Source organism: Trematomus bernacchii, unplaced genomic scaffold (genome assembly GCF_902827165.1).
Source record: "Trematomus bernacchii unplaced genomic scaffold, fTreBer1.1, whole genome shotgun sequence".
Classification (NCBI taxonomy): domain Eukaryota; kingdom Metazoa; phylum Chordata; class Actinopteri; order Perciformes; family Nototheniidae; genus Trematomus; species Trematomus bernacchii.
Genome location: NW_022987641.1, coordinates 6359391 through 6379887, shown reverse-complemented (window position 1 = coordinate 6379887; position 20497 = coordinate 6359391). Strand labels below are relative to the sequence as shown.

Genomic DNA, 20497 nt, shown 5'->3' with positions numbered 1-20497 from the left:
TGGAAATGTGCGGGGCGGGAGGATAGCGTCACAGAGGCGTTAGAATGGTTGAAGATGTTTCTCTTTTTATGGCATAGGCTACACTTGTTATAGTAGAGATTAAACAAACATGATAGAAGATGTTAATTGGAGAGCTTTGAGATACTATAACTGATGGTTGAATCAATCTTCTCATCTAACTCTCGACAAGAAGGCAAATAAACATATTTCCTACTACTAACTATTTATTTAAATAAGAATGTGATATGCTTCAGCTCTGTAATCAGGCCTTGGGAGCATTTGATCGACAAGCTCCCACACCATCATCAGCTAACAATATTAAGGCGTAGGCAAGCAGAAACCAAAGGGCCTTAATGTTGACATAGCTCTTCGCGGCTCAAAAGGCTTACCTTATTAACATCACAGGAGCCGTAGCACAGGGGATGGAGAGCCGGGGCATGAATAATAGCTATTGAACTCAGCTGAAGTGATTTTACTTGGAGCGGTCAGCCTTTATTTTGTAAGTATTATTGTTGGAGGGCGAGGACTTCTACTGAAGAACTGAACTGACTCCACAGGGGCACGGCCGTTCCAGCAGAAGCACAACTGAACTTGTGAGCTTCATGCTCTGTTGTTGTAACCTTTTTCGCTCTTTCTCTCCTTCTGATAATCTCCCTTCCCATTTTCCCATATTTCTCCTGATATAGGCAGCATTAACGTACTGATATGGACAGCAGACAAGTCAATGCCTCCAAATCCAAAGCTTCTTGGCTCCTCGTCCTTTGCATACTCGGGGAAGATTCAATGAACTTTGAGCCGTGGTGAAGGACATAATCTGGTAACGGTGATTTCTCCATGTTCTGAATTTTCTTAGAAACCATTACCATAATTCTTTAACAAAGAACATTAGCAAAAAAGCCAAGATTCAAATAATCTTATGAGCAACAGATGTGAAATCGGTGGGTATCCAGAAACATTATTTTCTAAATCTTTATGTTTCCACAACAAAGCTTGCAAAATCTTCAACGTGTGCCAGTAAAGTTTATTTAACTACTGATTGCGCTGTCTCTTATTCATATTTGGTCTTGTTTGTATGCGTTGTAATTTGGTCCAGATTTGATTCAGCATCGTAAATGGTTCAAATGTTTTATTTGAGGAAAGCTGCAGGGGAGTTTTCTTCATTGGCTGCTTGCATCCCCTGTCAGTTGCCATTGCTGTGTTTTAATCACACCACCTACAGCTTTTATGCACCAAGAGACCTTAGAAGTATGGGCTCTATGACATCAGTAGAAGAAATGTTTTATAATGATCAGTGGGAAACACATATATGTTTCTCTCCCTGTATTGACATGCTGCCTTTTATCACTTGTCTTCTAATTGAAAATATAAAACAGTGGCGCAGCAGAAGGAAATGTGATGCCCTGATGCTCCGCGCATGATGTCTGATATCTGTGTGTTACTGCTGAGGAGACTTGAGTTGTGCCAGAGGCCAGCGTGCTGCATTCAGCAGAGATGCGGGTGCAAAAGAGGGGACCACATTTTGGGCAGTTTTTTTTTTTTTTTGCCCAGAGAACAGGCCATGGTTTCCTGGAACAATGCAGCTGATGAGAGTCCCTCCAAGGAAAATAAGGCTCTGACATCATGGGTTCTTAAAGCACACAGCTGAGCCAACACTCTCTCCTGCTATAATCAAGCCTCAGTGAATTTCCACTGTCGACTGAAATTGAGAAAGAGGGAGAATCTCCTCCAATGGTTTGGACTAACACTTTCCTTTTTTGTCTTTCACAGAAGCTTTTACCAAAGTCCTCACATCCCGTTGTGGCACGAGGCTCAAGGTGCACTTGTTGGACTCAAGGTGTGTCTGTTTCCTTTTACATCTGGCCTTGGCTCAAAATAAAAATAAAAACAGCTACCTGTTAATTTGTAATGATCCTCTTGTCACAAGCCAACGCTGGATGCTAGCCTTCAGATTTGAGAGTTTCTGTGAAGAAACAAATGCTGAATTGACAAAATTCAAAAAAATGAATGGTTGAAGACTGATGAAGCCTTACAACCACTTTTCCTGTAAAACAACCAAAAGAATAAGTAGTGAAATTGGTGAGTGTAGTAAAACAGACCACAAGGTCATTCAAAAGACAATTGTGTGCTTAAGATGAGGAGTTGAAGAATGTGGAGAGATTGTGTTTCAAAGCTTGGTCCAAAATCTGTGTCCTCAGATGCACTGTATCCTGAGTGTGCGCAGATCAATGGGAAACCGATTGTTTTTTTCAGTGTGGTTTTGAGGTTCTTAAAACATCATTGCATTGCACTTATTGAGTCACCATGTAATCCAAAATTAGCACATATAAGAGGATAAACAGAGCATTTTCAAGACATTTTGGGGTTTGTATTTTATTATAATTACAACTGGATGATACCGAAACATCCGTATTATATTTTGGCTTATTTGTGATGGCTTGGTTACTCGCCACTGGAAAGGACTCTCTGCACACATTTTCTCTCAGATTTATTTGAACTCTAAATCTTGCAAGCTTGCAGCCTGCAATTGGACCATTAGGGTGAGATAATTGATTCTGTATTAGCCATAGAGACGGATGAAATAACATCCAGGATGGCCGGGACCTCGCCAACCTCCCTGCTGCTGCTCCACATTTTGATATCCGCCGCCTGCTGTGCGCCGGCCAGAGAGATAATTTATTAGGGTTTTATTCTTGTCCAACATTCATCCGTTGAGAAAAAATGCTGACAGTGAGTGAGTTAGAGCTCCGTGCTGTCACTGCGAGCATCCTCCAAAGAGCTGAACATGCAGCTCCGGCCTCTGGGAGCACCACGCCCCGCTGTGTTTGCTTTGGCAGACCCCGCCACCTCTTAGGAAGTATCACTTTGTCATTCAGCACACACTCAGCTTCACAGTGCACGATGCACAGAGATTCAGCTTGAATTACGGCTTCATATGGCAAAGATTTCTTAAAAGATTTGCACATGCTTAAGAGAAAAACCTCAGCTTTGGGTTCATAAAGGTTGTAGAGTTTACCAGTGTGTGATGTTGCATAATATGCCTTTGGAGCAGGGAATCTTGACTTGTTTTGCACAAAATTAAAGGGGCTCATGGGCAAGTGATATAGTCTATAGTCCATTTTTATGCTTTTTAATCCACTCAGGGCATAGTATTTACATTGAAAGCACAACATTAGCATTGCAAATCAATTAATTTTCATTCTGCATAAGAAAATGGTCAGCATGCCACTTGGCTGCTATTTTGAACCAAATGTGGCCCCCAGGTTGAGTATCACTGCTTTACAGGATGATATTCCAAGGTGATTTTAAAAGTGTGCAGTGGAATCACATAGAGCTGAACCCCCTCACATTGTTATGTTTTAGCCTTCTACTAAAATCATTTAAACTAATTTCCCACCTCATCTCAGATTGTGCAAATTGATTGAAAAGTTTCTGGGGTATAAAGCAACAAGCTGAACAGCTATTTTGCAAACTCAAACATGATTTCCAATGTCTTTCACGAAGGAGTTGCAGGAATGGTTGTCCTTCTGGAAGTTTCTTGCATTCACAAAGGAGCTCTGAAGCTCAGTTAAACTTAATTTCTTGGTCACGTCCCTTAACAAGGCCCTTTTTCCCCTAATGTTGAGTATTGCCTGATAGACAACTCTATAGGGTGCTCTTAAATAATCAGATGTGAGGCCTTTATATAATCAGGTGTGTGCCTGATCAATCAGTTGAACTCAGGACAGGTGGACTCCAATCAAGGTGAAGAAACAGCTCAATAATCAAGCTAAATGTGAGGCACCTGTGTCATAGCAAAGGACCCGAATACTTATTTCAATGTGAAATGTCAGTAATTTCGTCCTTTTAAATCAGAAAATATGTAGCGTATGTACATGCTGCATTAAAAAAGACTCTCCAGGCATTTATGTGATGTTGACAAGTGGTTTATTCAGCAGGAATGGTGAACAATTTGTCAGTATTTTTTTCTACAGAAGGCAATAGAGCACCAAAAATAACAGCGCTCTAATCAAACAGTTTTCTTGGACAGTGATGGAAATTATGTTTTCTCATTTAACACCTCAAAGAGTTGTGAATGTTTCAGTACCACTTTTTAAAATGTATTGATCATTATTTCACACAGGTCACAAACAAAAATGGTTGAATCATAGTCACATCATTTGAAGTTGGTTGCTGTAGCTATATCAGACACACAGAAGGACTTTTGTCTGGCTAACCTTGCTATTTATGACATTATAAGCTATATTTCAGGTACCAGAGACAAGTTTTTGGAGGGCGTTTTGTAGCTGCAGTGCACTTTGTACTTCAATTGATATTGAATGATTTGATTCATGGCATATTAATGCTGACTGAGGCTTTGTTCTATTAAAAAGTATTTGGTTTGTACTTTATATCTGAAAATCTTCGAGAACCAGAATGGCTCTAAAAGCAACTTTGTTAACATTTCAGCTGCCATGTCGATTATATAATTTGTAAATAATTAAAGAACAAAAGTAAACTAGCAAATTCCTATGTTGACAGATAAAAACAGACTTTTTCACATTGATCGTTGAAAATATTAGTCATTTAACTGATATAGTAAAATGTTTAGTAAAAAATGCTTAATAATTTCCGTGTTTTAGGACTCAGCCCACAATATCAAGCTACATCCAGAAGCCAGTTAGCTTTGTTTGGCATAAAGAATGAAACAAGCGGGATAGCTCTCGTGGCTAGCTTGCCAAACAGTACCCCTACAACGTACATACTAATCTACAAATGTGTTTGTTAAATCTGTAAGTAAAACAACTGAGGTGTAAAAACGACACCATGTGGCGTATTTTGTTGACATTTCTACAAAGCAAAACTAGATGATCCTCCTGTTACCAATCTGTGTGTTTAGCTAAGCTAACCGGCTGCTGGCTGAAATCTTGTGTTAAACAGAGGAATCTGAAATTGCTTCTAATCTTCTAATTTGACTGATTTTCCAAATTGTCCCAATATTTTTTTTAAGCTAAACGCTGTGCAATATTAATAAGTAAATTGGCTGACATTATAGCTCTTCTCTAACTGTGCTCTTGTTACACTACAGGTTAGCGTGACACAGATAACATATTGGTGTCGGACTCATGAAGATCTTGGGAAATAGAGGCAAGTTTAATTTGCACGTATATCATAATTACAACTTGTAGCCACAGTGGCCACTGTTCAGCAAAAGTAGTGTAGTCTCGCGATAAGTGTTTTTAATAATCAATGATTTGGCTTCCAGTGAGGTGCATGTAAACACACATCTTAGGACAGACAAAAGCACACCATGACTTTTATCAATCTCAATACAATTGGAAGAATCACAGTTCACAGTACTTTTGTCAAGTTATTTGGCATAAGGGATGTATATTGAGAAAATAATTCAAAAACAGTAGAAAAAATAGCATTTTGCCTTCTTGGGACCACAACATTGTATTTTCTTGTCTTTTTTTATCTCCATGCATTCACAGATTTCACACAGATACATTTACTCGCTTACACTACTACCTTACTTAAACAGCTTACAAAATAAAACACTATTAAAATGGTGGCCACAAGGCTGTGCAAAAGGGAAGACCTCCAATGTAAGCCCTGCCATCTGTCCGACTTAGCCATCTCTTGCAAGTAACAAACTACAAAATAGCACCATTATACAGTGGATAGGATTCTTAATACAGTTTTATTATATGAAACTATCATGTACAATGAATGATAGCGATGCATAGGTATAACATAAATGGGAGTACTGTTTGATTATACACAGGCAGAGGAGGCAGAGATGAGATGTCTTGGGCGGTTTGTGACTTTAAACCTGCATGGAGGCTTGAGCAAACAGCCGGGGCGGTCAGTCCTCATGCAAGGACTTCTTAGAACTGGCTTATCATGAAACGTGTGTGTGTGTGTTTGTGTGTGTGTTTGACTCTTGCTCACAGTTACACAACTCTCATTTACACTGTGTGTGCTTTGTCTGTGGGTTTGTTAAATGCGTGCTGTATCTCATATCTCCAGGGAGACTTCTCATTTTGATTTGCAATATTAACTCAATTGATTTTTCAGGTGGACTTTGCAACAGATGCTGTGGAGTTTTGTTGTTCTCAAGCCGTAATGGCAGGTAATGCAGTCCAAGCGACAACTGAAGTAACACGTTTCTCGCCCTATCGAAACTAACATAATATATCAGCCCAAGATCGATATCTATCTTTAAACCTCCCATCTTTGTCCCTATTGGAAGAACCTCACCTTCTTTTGCTTCAAACTCAGGTGTTGACAGATTTGGGAAAATATTGTTCCAGAACAATGTTCTACTCTTTTTTTGAAAGCTTGTTGACTTGCCGTGACTAAACTTTCATGACTTAACCTTGAACACAGGCCTCCACTCAGGGACTGGATTGTTGACAGAAAATTTGATTTGGCCACAACAAACATTTTTGCCTGATTATCGGAATTCCACTTATTCCACTGACGTATGTCCAATGCACTTTGAGTCCACTGAACGACCCCTTTCTAAAACCACACAAGCACCATTTAATGAATAGCCAACACACTAAATATCAATTTATCTTCAGGTTAATCTTCCTTAAATTCCTCTCCAATTGGGCTTGTTTGTAGTTATAAAAGTTTTGGAATTTTACACCCAATCTTCAGGTTTGTAACACTTCCTGAAGATTTCGAGGGACCTTTAACCTTGACAGAAACACTGTGCTAGACTTTAAGAATTAGGGATTTTAATTTGACCCAAATATTACAATGTTTAAATGTTAAAAGTAAACCACCTGGTCTTTGTCCTTTAAAGCAAACCTTGATTTTACAAATTCTCATGCTGCATAAAAACTCTGACGGTAAGATAATCAGATGTTAACTGGGGTAGTAACTGTTATGACCGGTGAAAAAGTATCCTGTGAAACCAAAGGAGTGAATTAATCCACTCTCTCAGACTGAATGAATTTACCTCCGTTAAGTTCAGGGGACAGGATGGACAACTCATTCAGAAGCACAGCCTGCTGCTCTCTGATTGGCTGATGCTAAGATCCATTCCAACCTTTTCTGAAGCCAGGGGATGCTGCAGCCAACACATGGAGGTATAATAAGCTCTTGTTTGTGTCTCAGCAGCTAAACTAGTCTTTTACATTGCATTAACAAAGAATTCCTCCCGATATGGAATGGTGCAGTGTATAAAATAATCACAAGATTCCTCATCAAACCCTTAAACACCGCTTAGCTTTCAGGTTTTAATCATTTTTAAGAGCTTTCCGGACCTTTGTTAGCATCATTTTTGTTTTGTTTTACAGTGAACCATTCCACAGGGGTACCAGGTAAGGCCACTCCCTTCTCTCTTCCCAAGCAGCTGGGCATTTGTCCATTCGCTTCTTCCCTACATTCTGTAATTTCTGCCCCCCGTGTTGCCTCGACTTGAGTTTTTCTGATGCACTTCCTGCAATGAAAGAGAAACGCATTTTAGACATTGAACAGAGACACCGTAGAGACAGGATAAAATAAGCAGGCTTTGGGACAGATGTAGGAGTTTCTGTATCTACAATCTTTGGATGGTGAAAACAATACTTGGTCACAGAGGTAAGTACTTTCCTTAAGTCAGGAACTTTTGAATAATTGGCCTGCGAAGCAATAAGAGTTTGCTATCAGGATAACAAGCTGTAGGATAAAATGTCAGTCCAATGAGACATTCTTCAGATTTTTGGGCATTGGAATAATTGGCCATTAGAATAATGGGCCATGAGAATAACTGCTAGTTCCAATATTTAAATGGAAAAAATATATAAACAAACTATACAAATGTGAGGGTAATGAAAAGATTAACAAAGAGATGAGTGCTTTGAAAGTCACTGCACACAGATATGCACTGAAGGTGATAGGCTTCATATCTGGACCATGCATGTGTCAGTCTGTTTATGGTGAGACGCCAGAATTTCCGCACATAATGTACAGTAGCAGAGTGGAAATTCTGCCTGGGGAGCAGGAGTGCTACTGGGTCTACCACAAAAACCACTTAGTTCTGTCTCTTGCTAATGGTTTTCTTTTTTGAGAGAAGGGTAAAAAGCACAGTGGAATCTTAAAAGGATCACACTCTCCTGCAGGTTTGCAACTCGAGGATGAAACAGAGTCTGCATTTAGATCTCACGTTGTCTTTCTCGGGCCAAGAGACAAAGATTTCAGAACGGAGATCTAAAAAATAACATGTACAAAAAAGGTAGCCAACAACTTGCATACCTTGAAGGAAGAATGACTATGTCCAGGTAAAGGTCTCTGTGGAAAGAAAAGGAAGATATTTAGATTAGATGTATTCATTTGACTTATAGGCCTACAGCAAGTTAGTAGCAAACTTGAACTTACTTACTGACCATTTAAAGTAACTGAATTAGATAAGAAGTTTGAGACCACTCCAATTTAAAGCTGAATAAACACTGTAACCACAGCCTTCAGCTAGTTAGCTTAGCTTAGCATAACGACTGGAAACAGCTAGCCTTAGTAGGCAATATCAGAAAGTGCCAGGCGTTTTTACCTACTATCAATTTGTAAGCTTTGGGTTAGGTTATCTATTCAATTGGATAAAAGAGTGGTATCAATCTTCATCTAACCCTTAGAAAGAAAACAAATGGATATCAAGTATGCATGCTACGACAGAAGCTAACAAAACATTCATATTTTATTTTTCTTACACATTTCCTGAAGAGTACATTTTTTCAGAGTATATCTGTTTGATGCTGTGCTCACCTTCTTGTTTTTTGTCTTGTCTGGCTGCTGTGCTGTCCTACGCTCTGTGCCCTTGTCCACTTTGTGCCCTGCGGTACTAACCTTAGGTGCTCTGGGCAGGTCTGTGTGGCGCTGGGCCCGCACAGAGCGGGCAGCCTTGTTAGGCTTGACAGGTGCACAGTACATCTCCAGGCGCCGCAGCTCACAGCTTTGGAAGCAGCACTCGTCCACAATGCCACGTGACCGCCGTGCATTGGGGCCATAGCCTGTTGGTTTACCTGTTTGAGAGGAACAGCAGAAAGAGCAAAGTAAGTTACATTTGGGCAAATACAAAGCTGGCGATTATGGAAACTGCCCATTGTTCTGATGGTATTATTACAAAACCCCAATGTGAGGGTGAATGATTGATTGGACTGAAAACCTGTTTGTCTGAAGTCTTGCTTTTGCTGAAGTCCAGAACTCTTTGTTCTAAATGTACCAAGACATTTCGGTGGTAAATCTCATTATGACAGAAAGTTTAACAAACATAGCAACAGTTACTAAGGGGTTTTAGAGATCAACTTAAGATCATTTTTTTTACTTCTACATTGCTCTATCAGGGTTAGCAGATTTAATCAAACTAATTGTGGCTAGTGGCCAAACCCTATGCTTGTAATAAAGCAGTGATAATGGCCAGGTCAGGGTCTGATTCCTCTGATGTATGAACAGCCTTAATGACATGGATTTCTTCCACGTATAGTTTACAGTGTATCACATTGCACACTATGGACACTTTTTTGGCAGCTGCTTCCCTGTAAAAAAGGGGCCGCAGTCACCCAAACTTTGAGAAAATCACGCTCAGCCATTTTGGCCCAGGTATCTTTTACACAGAGGCTCGTCCAGCGGGGCCAAACCACAGGCCCTCTGGGTCTGATCAACCTGCAGAAACAGCCAGGCAGTCTTGCAGGCCTCACCCCCATTGGCTCTGCCGCACTGTTCATTCACATTTTTATTTGGCAGAAGCCCTAGCCCCCTGGAGCCTCTCTGGTAGAAAATGGGTGCAAAGACGGTGGCATGATGCAGCGTGTGTACAAGTTTAGTAAGAGATGAGGTGGAAATGTTTTATGTATATTATCACTTAAAGAATGTATAAAACCTTATTTAAAGGTGTGATACTCTAGTTAACTGAGTGGCCACATCAAGTTACCATGACGCAAATATTCACTTCCTCTTTCAACTCCCTTACCCCCCAAAACCCACCCTCTGTTGGTGGCCTTTGGAAAAACGCAGACTCTCCATTAACAATTCCCTACTCACCTTGAGCAATATAGCCCTGATGGGCTTTTCGCTGTTACCAAATAAAATAATAATAATTTAATATGGCATTTACAAGGAGGAAATGCCTTTCCCTCTCAGAGTTAATAGCTCTTGGCTCAGAAGCCTGCCAGTGCTGACAAAGTGCATTAACTGCTGCTCTCTGTCTGCCTTGTCCTAACAATGTTGTTCTGGACAGAGAGAAGCTTTCATTCAGAAACAGAAGCATCTTTCTCCTCGGACCCCCAGACACAAAGCAGAGTGGAAGGTAATGGAGGTGTGAATGAGAGGGAAGGAAAGGGGGGCAATAGGGAGGCTTTCGTGTTGCACATCAGGTAGAATGATGCTAAAAATACATTGTGCACCTGCATTATTTAGGGAACAGGAAGAAACAGAATCACACAGATCTCAAACTGCCAAAAGGGATGTATTCAATGAAATATGGAGATGACAAAAATCTTATTCAGCTTTTGACTATGCCAGGTATTCCACTGTCATTCTTTCTTTTTCCCTGCAGTTTTTCTTTGTATGTAATATATTAACACCTGATTTAGAAAGAGAGAAACATGAAGTTGAGCCCTGGCTAACGATTATATAATGTCTGCTGAAAGCCAAAAGAGGGGCCATGCCTTGTTACCTGGCCTGTTTTGGCAATTCCTCCCAATAAAGCCTTACAAATTAACATCTGCTATTATTCTGGAAATAGCTTGCAACCCTGCTGCACAAAACAGCTGGAAGGGAGAGACAAATCAGCTGGCACCGGTTGTAACATGTAGGATAATCAGCTGGGGCAGGTTTGGGAAAATCACGCATATAATAATGAGGTCTAAAAGCTTTGCAAGGTTTTAAATGCTTCAATAGCATGGATAGCAGCTGTAATCCCTCATAAAAGAGGGCTGTGGTTGTGACTGTTGTAAAACAAATAAGGCCAAGCAACCTTTTCTGCCAGTGCTTCCCGCCTCGCGACCCCCTGCTGTTTGAAATGGACTCTAGATGAGGGATGCACGCACGCTGATGAGGGAGGGTTTCGGGTCAGATTAGAAAGCGTGTGTCAGCATTTAAGCCATCATGACGATGCAGAGTGCAGTTAGTGGATTTCTGTCCTCTTACATGTATGATTTACTATGTTGTAGGGGAGAAATGGCAAACGTTCTGTACCCTTTCAAACCATATGCAGCATTACGTAATATGCAGTTCTGTTCTGCACTATTTCTGTACAAAAAATACGAAGCACCACCGGAAGTAACTGTTGTAACTTGAAGCTTGAGACATGGAATGAAGAGTCCAACAGTGTTATAGAAGTGCATTACTAAATACGAAACATGTTTGAGTTTGACAGCTTGTCGGAAGCCAAAACACTTCTGACAGTGCCTTTTATTTTAACAATGTGAAGAGTCAACATGGGGACAAAAATGTAATCCTCTGTATTTACATGAATGCATGTGTTTTAATGATCCATGCAGAACCTATGCAGATGATGTTATAATGTACTTTGGCAAACGTTGAGTAAGAGAAAATGCTGGATGACATTGCATTTTCTCTGATGGATCTGCCATTAAAAATGTGTTATCAAAATATCACTCGACACCAGGTTGAGAATCAATAATCAGGTTCTAGTTTATTCTTGCAAGAAGGAGCAGAGTTAAATCACATACAAAGGATATGGTTTAACTCACACACATGGGGTATGTTGCTCAACGGAACAGCAAAAAACATCAGGCTTATATAGTCCAAAACACGGAGATAGATAACAACAAAGTCGTAAATCGAGGTGGCGCTAATATCATCAGCAGGTGTCGGAAAGGTGACGGGGACATCTGCGACGTCTTCTGGAAAGAGTCACGTACTTCTTTCATGCCACTGTTGCTCTTTGCCCCATGAGATATTTAAGAGACAACAAGTATGTGTCCTCTCATAAATATCAACAACCTGAAATGCCCTGCCTCCTCCTATCACAAGAAGAGGCAGCTGCAAGGTCATACACAGTGCAGAGTCACACATAGTATCAGTGCATTAAACAAACCCAAAGAGTGGAGAAAACAGTATTTCTCCAACAAAATGAGTTAGGATGTTTTATGAACACTGTCTTATGCTCCAGTAGTGTGTTCTATAGATCTTTTTTTATGTTCTTAAAATGTTTTGGTTAAGAAATGGTATTCACTGAGAATCCAAGCTGACTATAACTGTCACCCATATGAGCAGGCTTTTCAGAACCACCTTCAAAATGCTTAGTACTATAAAGAGTATGCCTTTGAAGTGGAATGCCAGTAGCCTTTTAACAGAAAACTACCCACTGTCAAATGTAGTTTAGACTAAGTGTTTCATCTGATGCCACTCCACTGCTCCATCGAACATCTTTTGCTTCAGTGTTTGACAGCCTCAGCACACATAGTGTTCATTCCTCCAAGGAGCGGCACTGGAGAGAGATGGCTGGATTCCCCCATTCCAGAGTGGGACAGAAAGCATCTGAGTTTTACAGCTTGGTCATGGTCAATAAAAACCAGTGGATTCTTGGAGCCTGTACACTGCTCTTCCTGCGAAGTGTCAAGCAGTTTACAGCAGGGAAGGGACTAAGTGCTGCTAAAGTACTGGAAACTACCTCTTTATCACTAGTACCACAAAGACTTTATGGAATGAGTGACGTGTTCCTCACACTAATGGGCCACTACAATGTTATTCAAAGCACTGGAATCAGTGTTGGTCACAGCTTTATCAATATAGATCAAAAGGGATTTATTATAAGACAGAGTTAGACGAGGCTGCTGAATGCAAATGGTTAACAACTTTTTGTGGACAGGTGGGCTGGTACAAATCTCCTGACTTTGTTCCAGCAAAAAAAACAATAGATTTGCCCACTGTCGCTCACATGTACAATAATTAGAGTCATGGCAAACAACCAATCCTATCGTTTTAGTATAAGGGCGTGTTGGATCAATAGTGTGCAGTAAATGGAAGACAATTTATGAGACCACCTAAAGTTAAGAAGAAAGAATGCCAGAAAGGTCCAGGAAATCAACCATGAACCTTGGTGATCTCTGCACTCATGCAACTAGATACGTCCCCGGTTTTCTTTGTACATGTCCTACAATATGTGGTGGGATTAAACTGATGACGGGTTTCAAAGGTAAAGTACTGTTTGGTCCTTGAGTGTCCTCAAATCCCTCGAGTCTCAACTTCAGCTAATGTACAGATCTAAGTCTGGGGGGCGCCTGCCTGTTCTTTTCAAGAGACGCCTCTTTGTTCCGCCAAGTAGTAATTCACTGAAGGGTCTGAGATTTTTAGATCAGGTCTTAATGGGAAAAGGACACCTTTTCTCATAATGGAGAGGACACAGGAGGTCTTTCTTCAGATCTCAGCCTTCCGCCGTGTGTTCAGTTCCAGTGTAAAACTATGGAGGGGAGGGAGGGAGGGGGTGTGCTGATCATCCTGTAATCCACATAATCCCCTGCTGCTAAGGGACAAGACCTATGTGTGTGTTTGAGTGTGTGCATGTGTGCGTGCATGCAAGTGACATTCTTGTTTGCACATTCTACCTCCCACCAGCTCCAGTGGCTTTGAATAAAATTGACAGGGACAAACACAGAAGAGGAAATCTCATCAATGGCTGCTAAAGGCAATGTTCCTTCTCTTTTCCACCTTCAACTCACATGTCATCAGTACAAGCCAACACACCTAAAATGGTTTCACCAGAGATGATATTTGGCTGAACTTTGCATACCAACAATTAGCTCTTGACCCAAAATGATGGATTATTCCATATGGTCGTAATTCAAGAGAGTTTGAGCATCAATCATTTCACAGAAAACAACCCTAAGATTATATATCTCATGTTCACTCGAGAATAAATATGAATACTTTAACATGAACTGATAAAATATGAAGTGACTTAGGACTGGGAGCCACTTAGCCCTCATACTTTAGCCAAAAAAATCCCATAACAGATCTGATTCATGGAATGAACATTGGAGTGAAATAACCCCAAGGTCCTGCCTGCTAAAGCATTACAAAGACAACTGAGGATTTCTAGGTCAGGCTAATAATTGGAAAAACTGACTACGGTTGTGTTTTTTTTTCAGTTTCATAGACCGCAGTTTGAAAAAGTATTTCCACCAACTAGTATTTAGCATTTCTGTCAGGGTTGGAAACCTGTAGTCTCTAAATGCAAGTGGGCTATTTTACTGGTTGCATGTGTAAGGTGGATTGGCAAAAGCACTCTCAGCACAGAAAGCCCACTGTCGTTGCAACACTGTCTCTGGACACATTATCAATCAGACGGCTGCCAAGTTTAACACGGTCAGACTGGAGGGGAAGAGTTGAGGGGAAGAGTTCAGGGAAAGGAGTGCGCCTCCGTTGGCCAAGCTGTTACGCTGCCGGGTCCCATAGACGACAAATGGATTATCCAGATACTCAAACAGCCACTGGTGCATGTGGCGACCGAGAGAGAGGAAAAGGAATGACCGAGAGAATATGATAGAGCGAGAGAAACAGAGGAAGACAGGGAGCAGCATATTTTCCAGGGCACAGCACCCTGCTGCTCAAACCTCATCGTCTTTTCAGAAAAAGGATGGAGTGTTCGTGAAATACACCTCTTTTTCAACACGGGAAAATGTGGCATTGATAGATGGACACTGTGCAGTTCAGTGACTACACAGTGTAAGGTAATGCGGCAAAGACAAATATATTCTATGCACCACAAAAAGGTCTGTTCCTGTTTAAGAAGTCTATCCTACATAAGGATTCATGAGTAACATTGGCCTCCATTCAACACTTTCTCATGAGATGAATACGGACAGTACTGCTATACTTATATAGCCTGTGAGAAACATTTACAAAGCTGTAGTCAAACTCTGCAGTAGCCAACACGTTGTCACATTCTCACATCATCCAATCTCTGAACACTCTCATACCTCGTCAAACATTTCATCAGCTTTACGCTACAGCTGCAGACACTTCTTGGAACATTTTAGAAACCTTCAAACTGAGATTTGAATCATTAACATGGGATTTACCATTGAGCAAGAAAAGATTGACCAAAGTTGAAGAAGAGAATGACAAGACCCTTGCAACACATAGATGCTAAATGTTATGCACGATCCAATAAAACCCTCTCTTTGATCAAACAGTCCATGGTCTTCCACCGTCTCTCAGCTTACACGAACAGAACATGGTCATATATGCAAGTGAAATGCTGAAGCAGAGGGAATCCACAGACCAAAAAGTCTTAACTGGCAGAAAACTGGCAATGGAGCAGGCTGTCATGACCACTTCACAGCATGCAGGGGTTGCCAGCAGCATCTGGATGAACAAGACTCGCAGCTTTGCAGCAGCTTGGTAGCCCTCCAACAAACTATGTGGCAAACACTGCACAAAGGGCCTGATGCAGAGAGCGATGTTGACTGGTCCTGGAAAAGCTGCATGCAGGGGTGGAGGAACGAGGCAGTGGCATGGGGGGGGTGCAGCAGCAAGGCGCATGGTGACACAACCTCAAGACAATACGTTGGTATTGGAGGATTCTGGGAAAACTTCAGACTATGTTCGTGGAATTTTTGGAATGGTCCACTCAACCGTTTGATCAGGGGTCAGGGTTGGATGTTGACTGGACACAAAAACCGGCATGGCACCCATTCATAATCCCAGACTTCTATTTTACATTTAGCTACATATATAGAGCACTACTTTTTTAACTGGTACTATTCGTTGACATTGGACATACATTGTGTAACCAAATCGACCACTTTAATATACTTGGCTTTGCAGTGACAAGCCTGTATACCTTGGAGTTCCCTCTATATTTGACTAACATTTAGGGTACATCTAATCCAATATGCAGTGCTAAAGCAGAAAGTAGTGGACTATTTATGTTGGCACATGCAGGGACATTGGGGTGGTGGATAATCGTGAAGCACCTTCTTCAAAATCTTTCCCTACCCTTCACCATACCAAACAGTATGCAGAAAGCAAACATCTTTTAAATTGTTGACATTGGAAAAACATCACTGAACGTAATCTTGGGTTTTGTGGAATTGTCCAACAATCATGGTTCCATGATCATCCAACCAACTGAGGCAAAGCAGAGCTGTCACCATCACATGTGCTTCAAGAGCACACTGTTGGATCACATCTTCAGCTGTCTTGAAACAAGAAGCTATGTCAGTACCATGATCGGGTGCGAATGACTGTAGCAGGTATTATTTGCAAAGGCCCAGTCAACAGGAAAAAAGTTTAACCAATTGGGTTTAGACGGGGTAAAAAGCCTGAGCCAAACAGGAAGTGTTGGAAAGGAGAGCAGCTCAAATTTGTGGATGAAATACTAACAAAGACGGTCAGAGAGTACAGAGGTGAACAGAGGGGTCATGAAAGAATTGGACTGAAAAGCCAAGAATCAAGAGCAACATGCAGGCACTGGATTGGTTGGAGTTCCTACCCAAATGGACTGTCAAGGATTCACAAGGCCATGAAGGTCATTGTGGGCTTTAAGATAGATCTAGTGGATGATAACTCTAGATGGATGAAACTTTCTACAGACATTCATGGTCCCAGAGGATGATAATGGCAGCACCTATAGGTTCTGAGGGAAATGTCTGCAGGTTGGATTTAAACAAAATGTCTTTCACTTCATGATGAACTGTATCAACTTTGGTGATCCATTTAATGTTCCTAAAACACCCTGATCAAGTCAATATTTTAGATTTAATAAATACTTTGGTTTATGGCTGATATCCCACAAAACATTATGCTATGCTTATAAGCATTTAGCTCAAGCTCCACTGTACAATACAGTACAGTCTCACAAAGCTAGGATGGCTAGACTACTTTGTCATCATCTTGCCAATAAAATGTACTTAGGTTTTTGGCTTGTACTGACGTTTGATTTGCATTATTATAGGTTACATGGGGCCAATACTACATTCATTTCCTTGCTGTACTGTGGCAAAGACTGGCCCCCTCCTGGCCCCTAATCCTCCATCAGTCACCAGGTTCTCCAGAAGGTGTATCCTCAAACCACTCCAGGTTCAGGTTCAGGTTCCGGTGAAAGCAATCAATTACTGGAAATATAAAACTATAGATGCTGCTGATTTCCCACAGAAATCTTATATCTTCTTCCTTCTCTTTTCTTTTTGAAATTGGCAGCTGACAAAGTCTACCACATGTGGAAAATCTTTCATAACTTTGGGCCCAAACCAAACCATTAATAATGGATTTTTATGTCAAAGCTGCACGGAAGTCACCGGGACAATCAATTATTATGGGAACTTTAAAATGACTTTCGTGGAGATACAACGCTCCTCCAGGACATTCAATGCAAATTGGGTTAATTGGATGGAGGTCAGCCAAAGAAATGTGAATAATGAGGTTATAAATCGTAGCCCTGTTGTGTGTGAGCCAGCTATACTGCTAATGTACAATCACTCTGTTAGTCTCTGACAGAGGGATCGGGATACATGTCCGGACAAACACTGGCAGCCTGTGGAACATTGCACCTAACCTCCGTAGCTCCATATATCCTATGCTGCTCTAAGCTTGGTTGTACCATTAATGGAAAAATCTGAGATTTAAATCCTGGATTGTTGGTGGAGGGTTTTCTTTGGGTTGCTTTCCCTTCTCTGGTGGAAAGAAGAAAAAACTTCCCTGCAACATTTAGTTTCTACCCCTCCCCTTTTTTTGACATAGTCAGCCAAATTCCACTTAAAGCTCCTTGCCCATGGGCAAAACTGTGATTTGCCACCAATAATATAGGTGTTATGATTATTCCATAGTTCATTAACATTTGCATGTTCAAAATATGGTTAGCTGTCCATCAATGAGAATGAAGCATTACAACATATGTGCAGGGATGACTGTGAACTTTAAGAAAGGATGTAAGAGGAATGATTGAAGGAAGAAAGGGAACATTAATGCAGGGAAAGTCAAGACAAGATGTCAAACTGGCTGCTTTTTTATTTATGAGCTCGCTGGAGGTGGAGAGCTCTGGGACAGATACAGCCAACCTTTATGAATAAATAAAAAGGTGCACTTACTGAAATAAAAGCCTCTCTCTCCACACACAAACTGCAGCGTGTCGACCAGCTCCGCCCCGCACAGGGTCTCTGGGCCCGCCCCTGTTGGCGTCGGAGTCAGGGTGAGGACGCACAGCAGTAGTGAGAGGGTGTGGCTACAGGAGATACAGCACATCGCACTCTGCAGCACAGGGACAGAGGGACAGCTTTAACATTTCCACTGCTGTTAAACACAGAGCATCATCATCACAGACAGATTTAACTTTAATTTAGTGTAAGTCATGTTTTTTTTAAGCTGTCACATAACACTGCTGGCCACTGAACCTATCTGCTGTGATCGTTGGTGGCACAGTGCCTTGCTCAATGACACATCAGAGGGTGAAACACAACATTTTCCCACATAAGGTTTTTCCCAGTGAACTGAAGCCTCGTTTCCCTAACTTCCACTTTGCTCTGATAAAAAAGAAATAAAAAGAAGAAATAAAAGTGTCCGTGGCCACAGATGGTAACTTTACAGGGGTTTGGAGATGTGGAGGAAAATGACTTAAATCCAAACTTCCACTTGGTGCCAGAGTCAAAGAGTCAAACAAGAGGCTGGGCAGCTCTGATGCTCCGGAGCGCCTGTGCGCAACGAGCAGAGCGTGTCCAAATTGAAAAGACACATTTCATCTTATCATCTCGCCACTCAGCCCCTGTATATGTCATCATATGGTAATACAAATCAATATTAATCAAGAACCTTTTAAAATATATCATTAATCAAATCTAAGTAATGAGGCAGCAGTTTTCCCTTTGCCAAAACCAGCTGTATGCGCATTATTACGCACAGAACTGAACTAAAAACGTCAAAATTCAAAAAGCAGAATAAGAGATGCAAAAAGCGCCAGGGATCTTTCCGGGAGATGGAAAACGGCTCTCCCGCAAAACCCGGTCGAAGCTGAGTGGGTCAAATATACATAATAAAACGAATAAACATAGGACACTATCCATCTGCATCCAAACACAAACCGCACGGTCCCGACGCCGTTAAGTATTTCATGTTAAACTGCTCTGTCTTAACCCCGCAGCCTAAGGTTGGATATTAAGCTCTTAATAATGCAGACTCAGCAGTAATTATGTGAAAGTTGCAGAGCTGCATTAAGACTTTCTGGAGAAAAAGAGCGCACAGAAGCTCTGAGGATGAAAACCCATTCATCCGAGCAGTAAAACTCATGCACGATTCATGTCAAAATCTCCAACAGCAAAAAAAAGTCAATTAAAGCACAAGGGACAATTTCTAGTTAGAATAAAACATCATTAAACGCATGCAGCACAGTTTCTCTGTAACTGAATAAAATGGTTAAACATATCGAAATAAATCCGCATCTGTCATGCATGTAAAAGCATTGAAATGATCTGAAACTGAAACAAGTATTCTTACAGTTAAACCTGAGGATGCTGTGTGCAAATAGTGAGCAAGTGAAGGTGAATATATACAAAGGAAAGCAGGTAAGTTACCTTGAAGACATCACATAAATGCCACTGAAAGGAAACAGCGCTAGACATCCCCACGGGTCTCCGCAAGACAAAGCCCGGCGAAAATGAACTTGTTTGAAGTCATTAAAAACGGGGAGAAAGAGGATGAGATGCGGGCAATGTCACATCTCAATATTCCGACTTTGTTCCATTGCGCAGGCTCGTTTTGGAGAAGTGAGATTTAGCGAACAGGAGACGGATTTAGAGAAAATCCCTCACATTTATCTACATTACACAGACATTTTCAACAGGAAACAGCTGGGGCAGCATTTGCCTCCTACTCGTCCTAAGTTATTCATTAAGGATTTTGGGCACATATTCAAATAACGTCATTTCTCTTTTTTTCTCAGAACGGGATTGAATTTTGATCTCTCTAAGACTTGGTTAGTAGTTCAGATGTAGATAGAAAAGCGGTGCTGCCCCACCAGCAGCAGCTCACACTCACACTCACACACTATGCGCTGAAAGGAGAAGTTAAAGGCGAGCTGGAGGTTTTCATAAGAGTGCTGGTTGTTGTACGTAATTTGGCACAGCCTTTTATCCAAAGTCTGATATGATTAAAGCAATAACAAGCCATTGAAACAGTTTGAAAAACAACTTCAATACAAAATAAATATAATAAAATAATCTCAATATATTTTTTTTAAAACGAGTACAAAGATATAACATTTAATTAAAAATACCTATAGAGAATATAAAGCAGATATAGCCAGAAAAGCTTAGTCTGAAGTCTTGTTCTGTCTAAACGTTGTTCTTCTATGCAATATTTGCTGATTTTCTATACCTTATCTTTATAATTTCTAGTCAGAAATTAAGTAATCTCTGTTTTCTCTGTTGAAATTAAGTCCAAATATGAAGGTTTACCTGCAAATCAGATGTGATCATGTGATGCTTTCATGAACCGAGGGATCTGAAAACAAAAGTGTGAAAAACAAAAGACATGTGACCAATAAGACATTTTTCTCATATTTTTCAGATTCCAG

At 40.9% G+C, this 20497-nt stretch overlaps 1 protein-coding gene across 2 annotated transcripts; it reads right to left on the bottom strand.

The window, feature by feature from the left end:
- Positions 1–7190: 7190 nt before the first annotated feature.
- igf1 (insulin-like growth factor 1) lies at positions 7191–19693 on the bottom strand. 2 transcript variants are annotated; one of them, XM_034133666.1, is made up of 5 exons: positions 19497–19693; positions 18021–18180; positions 8731–8987; positions 8227–8262; positions 7191–7432 (listed from the first exon to the last, which is right to left on the bottom strand). In XM_034133666.1, exons 1-5 carry the CDS (start codon positions 19542–19544, stop codon positions 7373–7375), a joined length of 561 nt encoding a protein of 186 aa, XP_033989557.1. In that variant the 5' UTR covers positions 19545–19693; the 3' UTR covers positions 7191–7372. The 2 variants fall into 2 exon arrangements, with proteins under 2 accessions (XP_033989557.1, XP_033989558.1); XM_034133667.1 differs by having other exon boundaries at positions 19420–19501.
- Between the last annotated feature and the right edge of the window lie 804 nt (positions 19694–20497).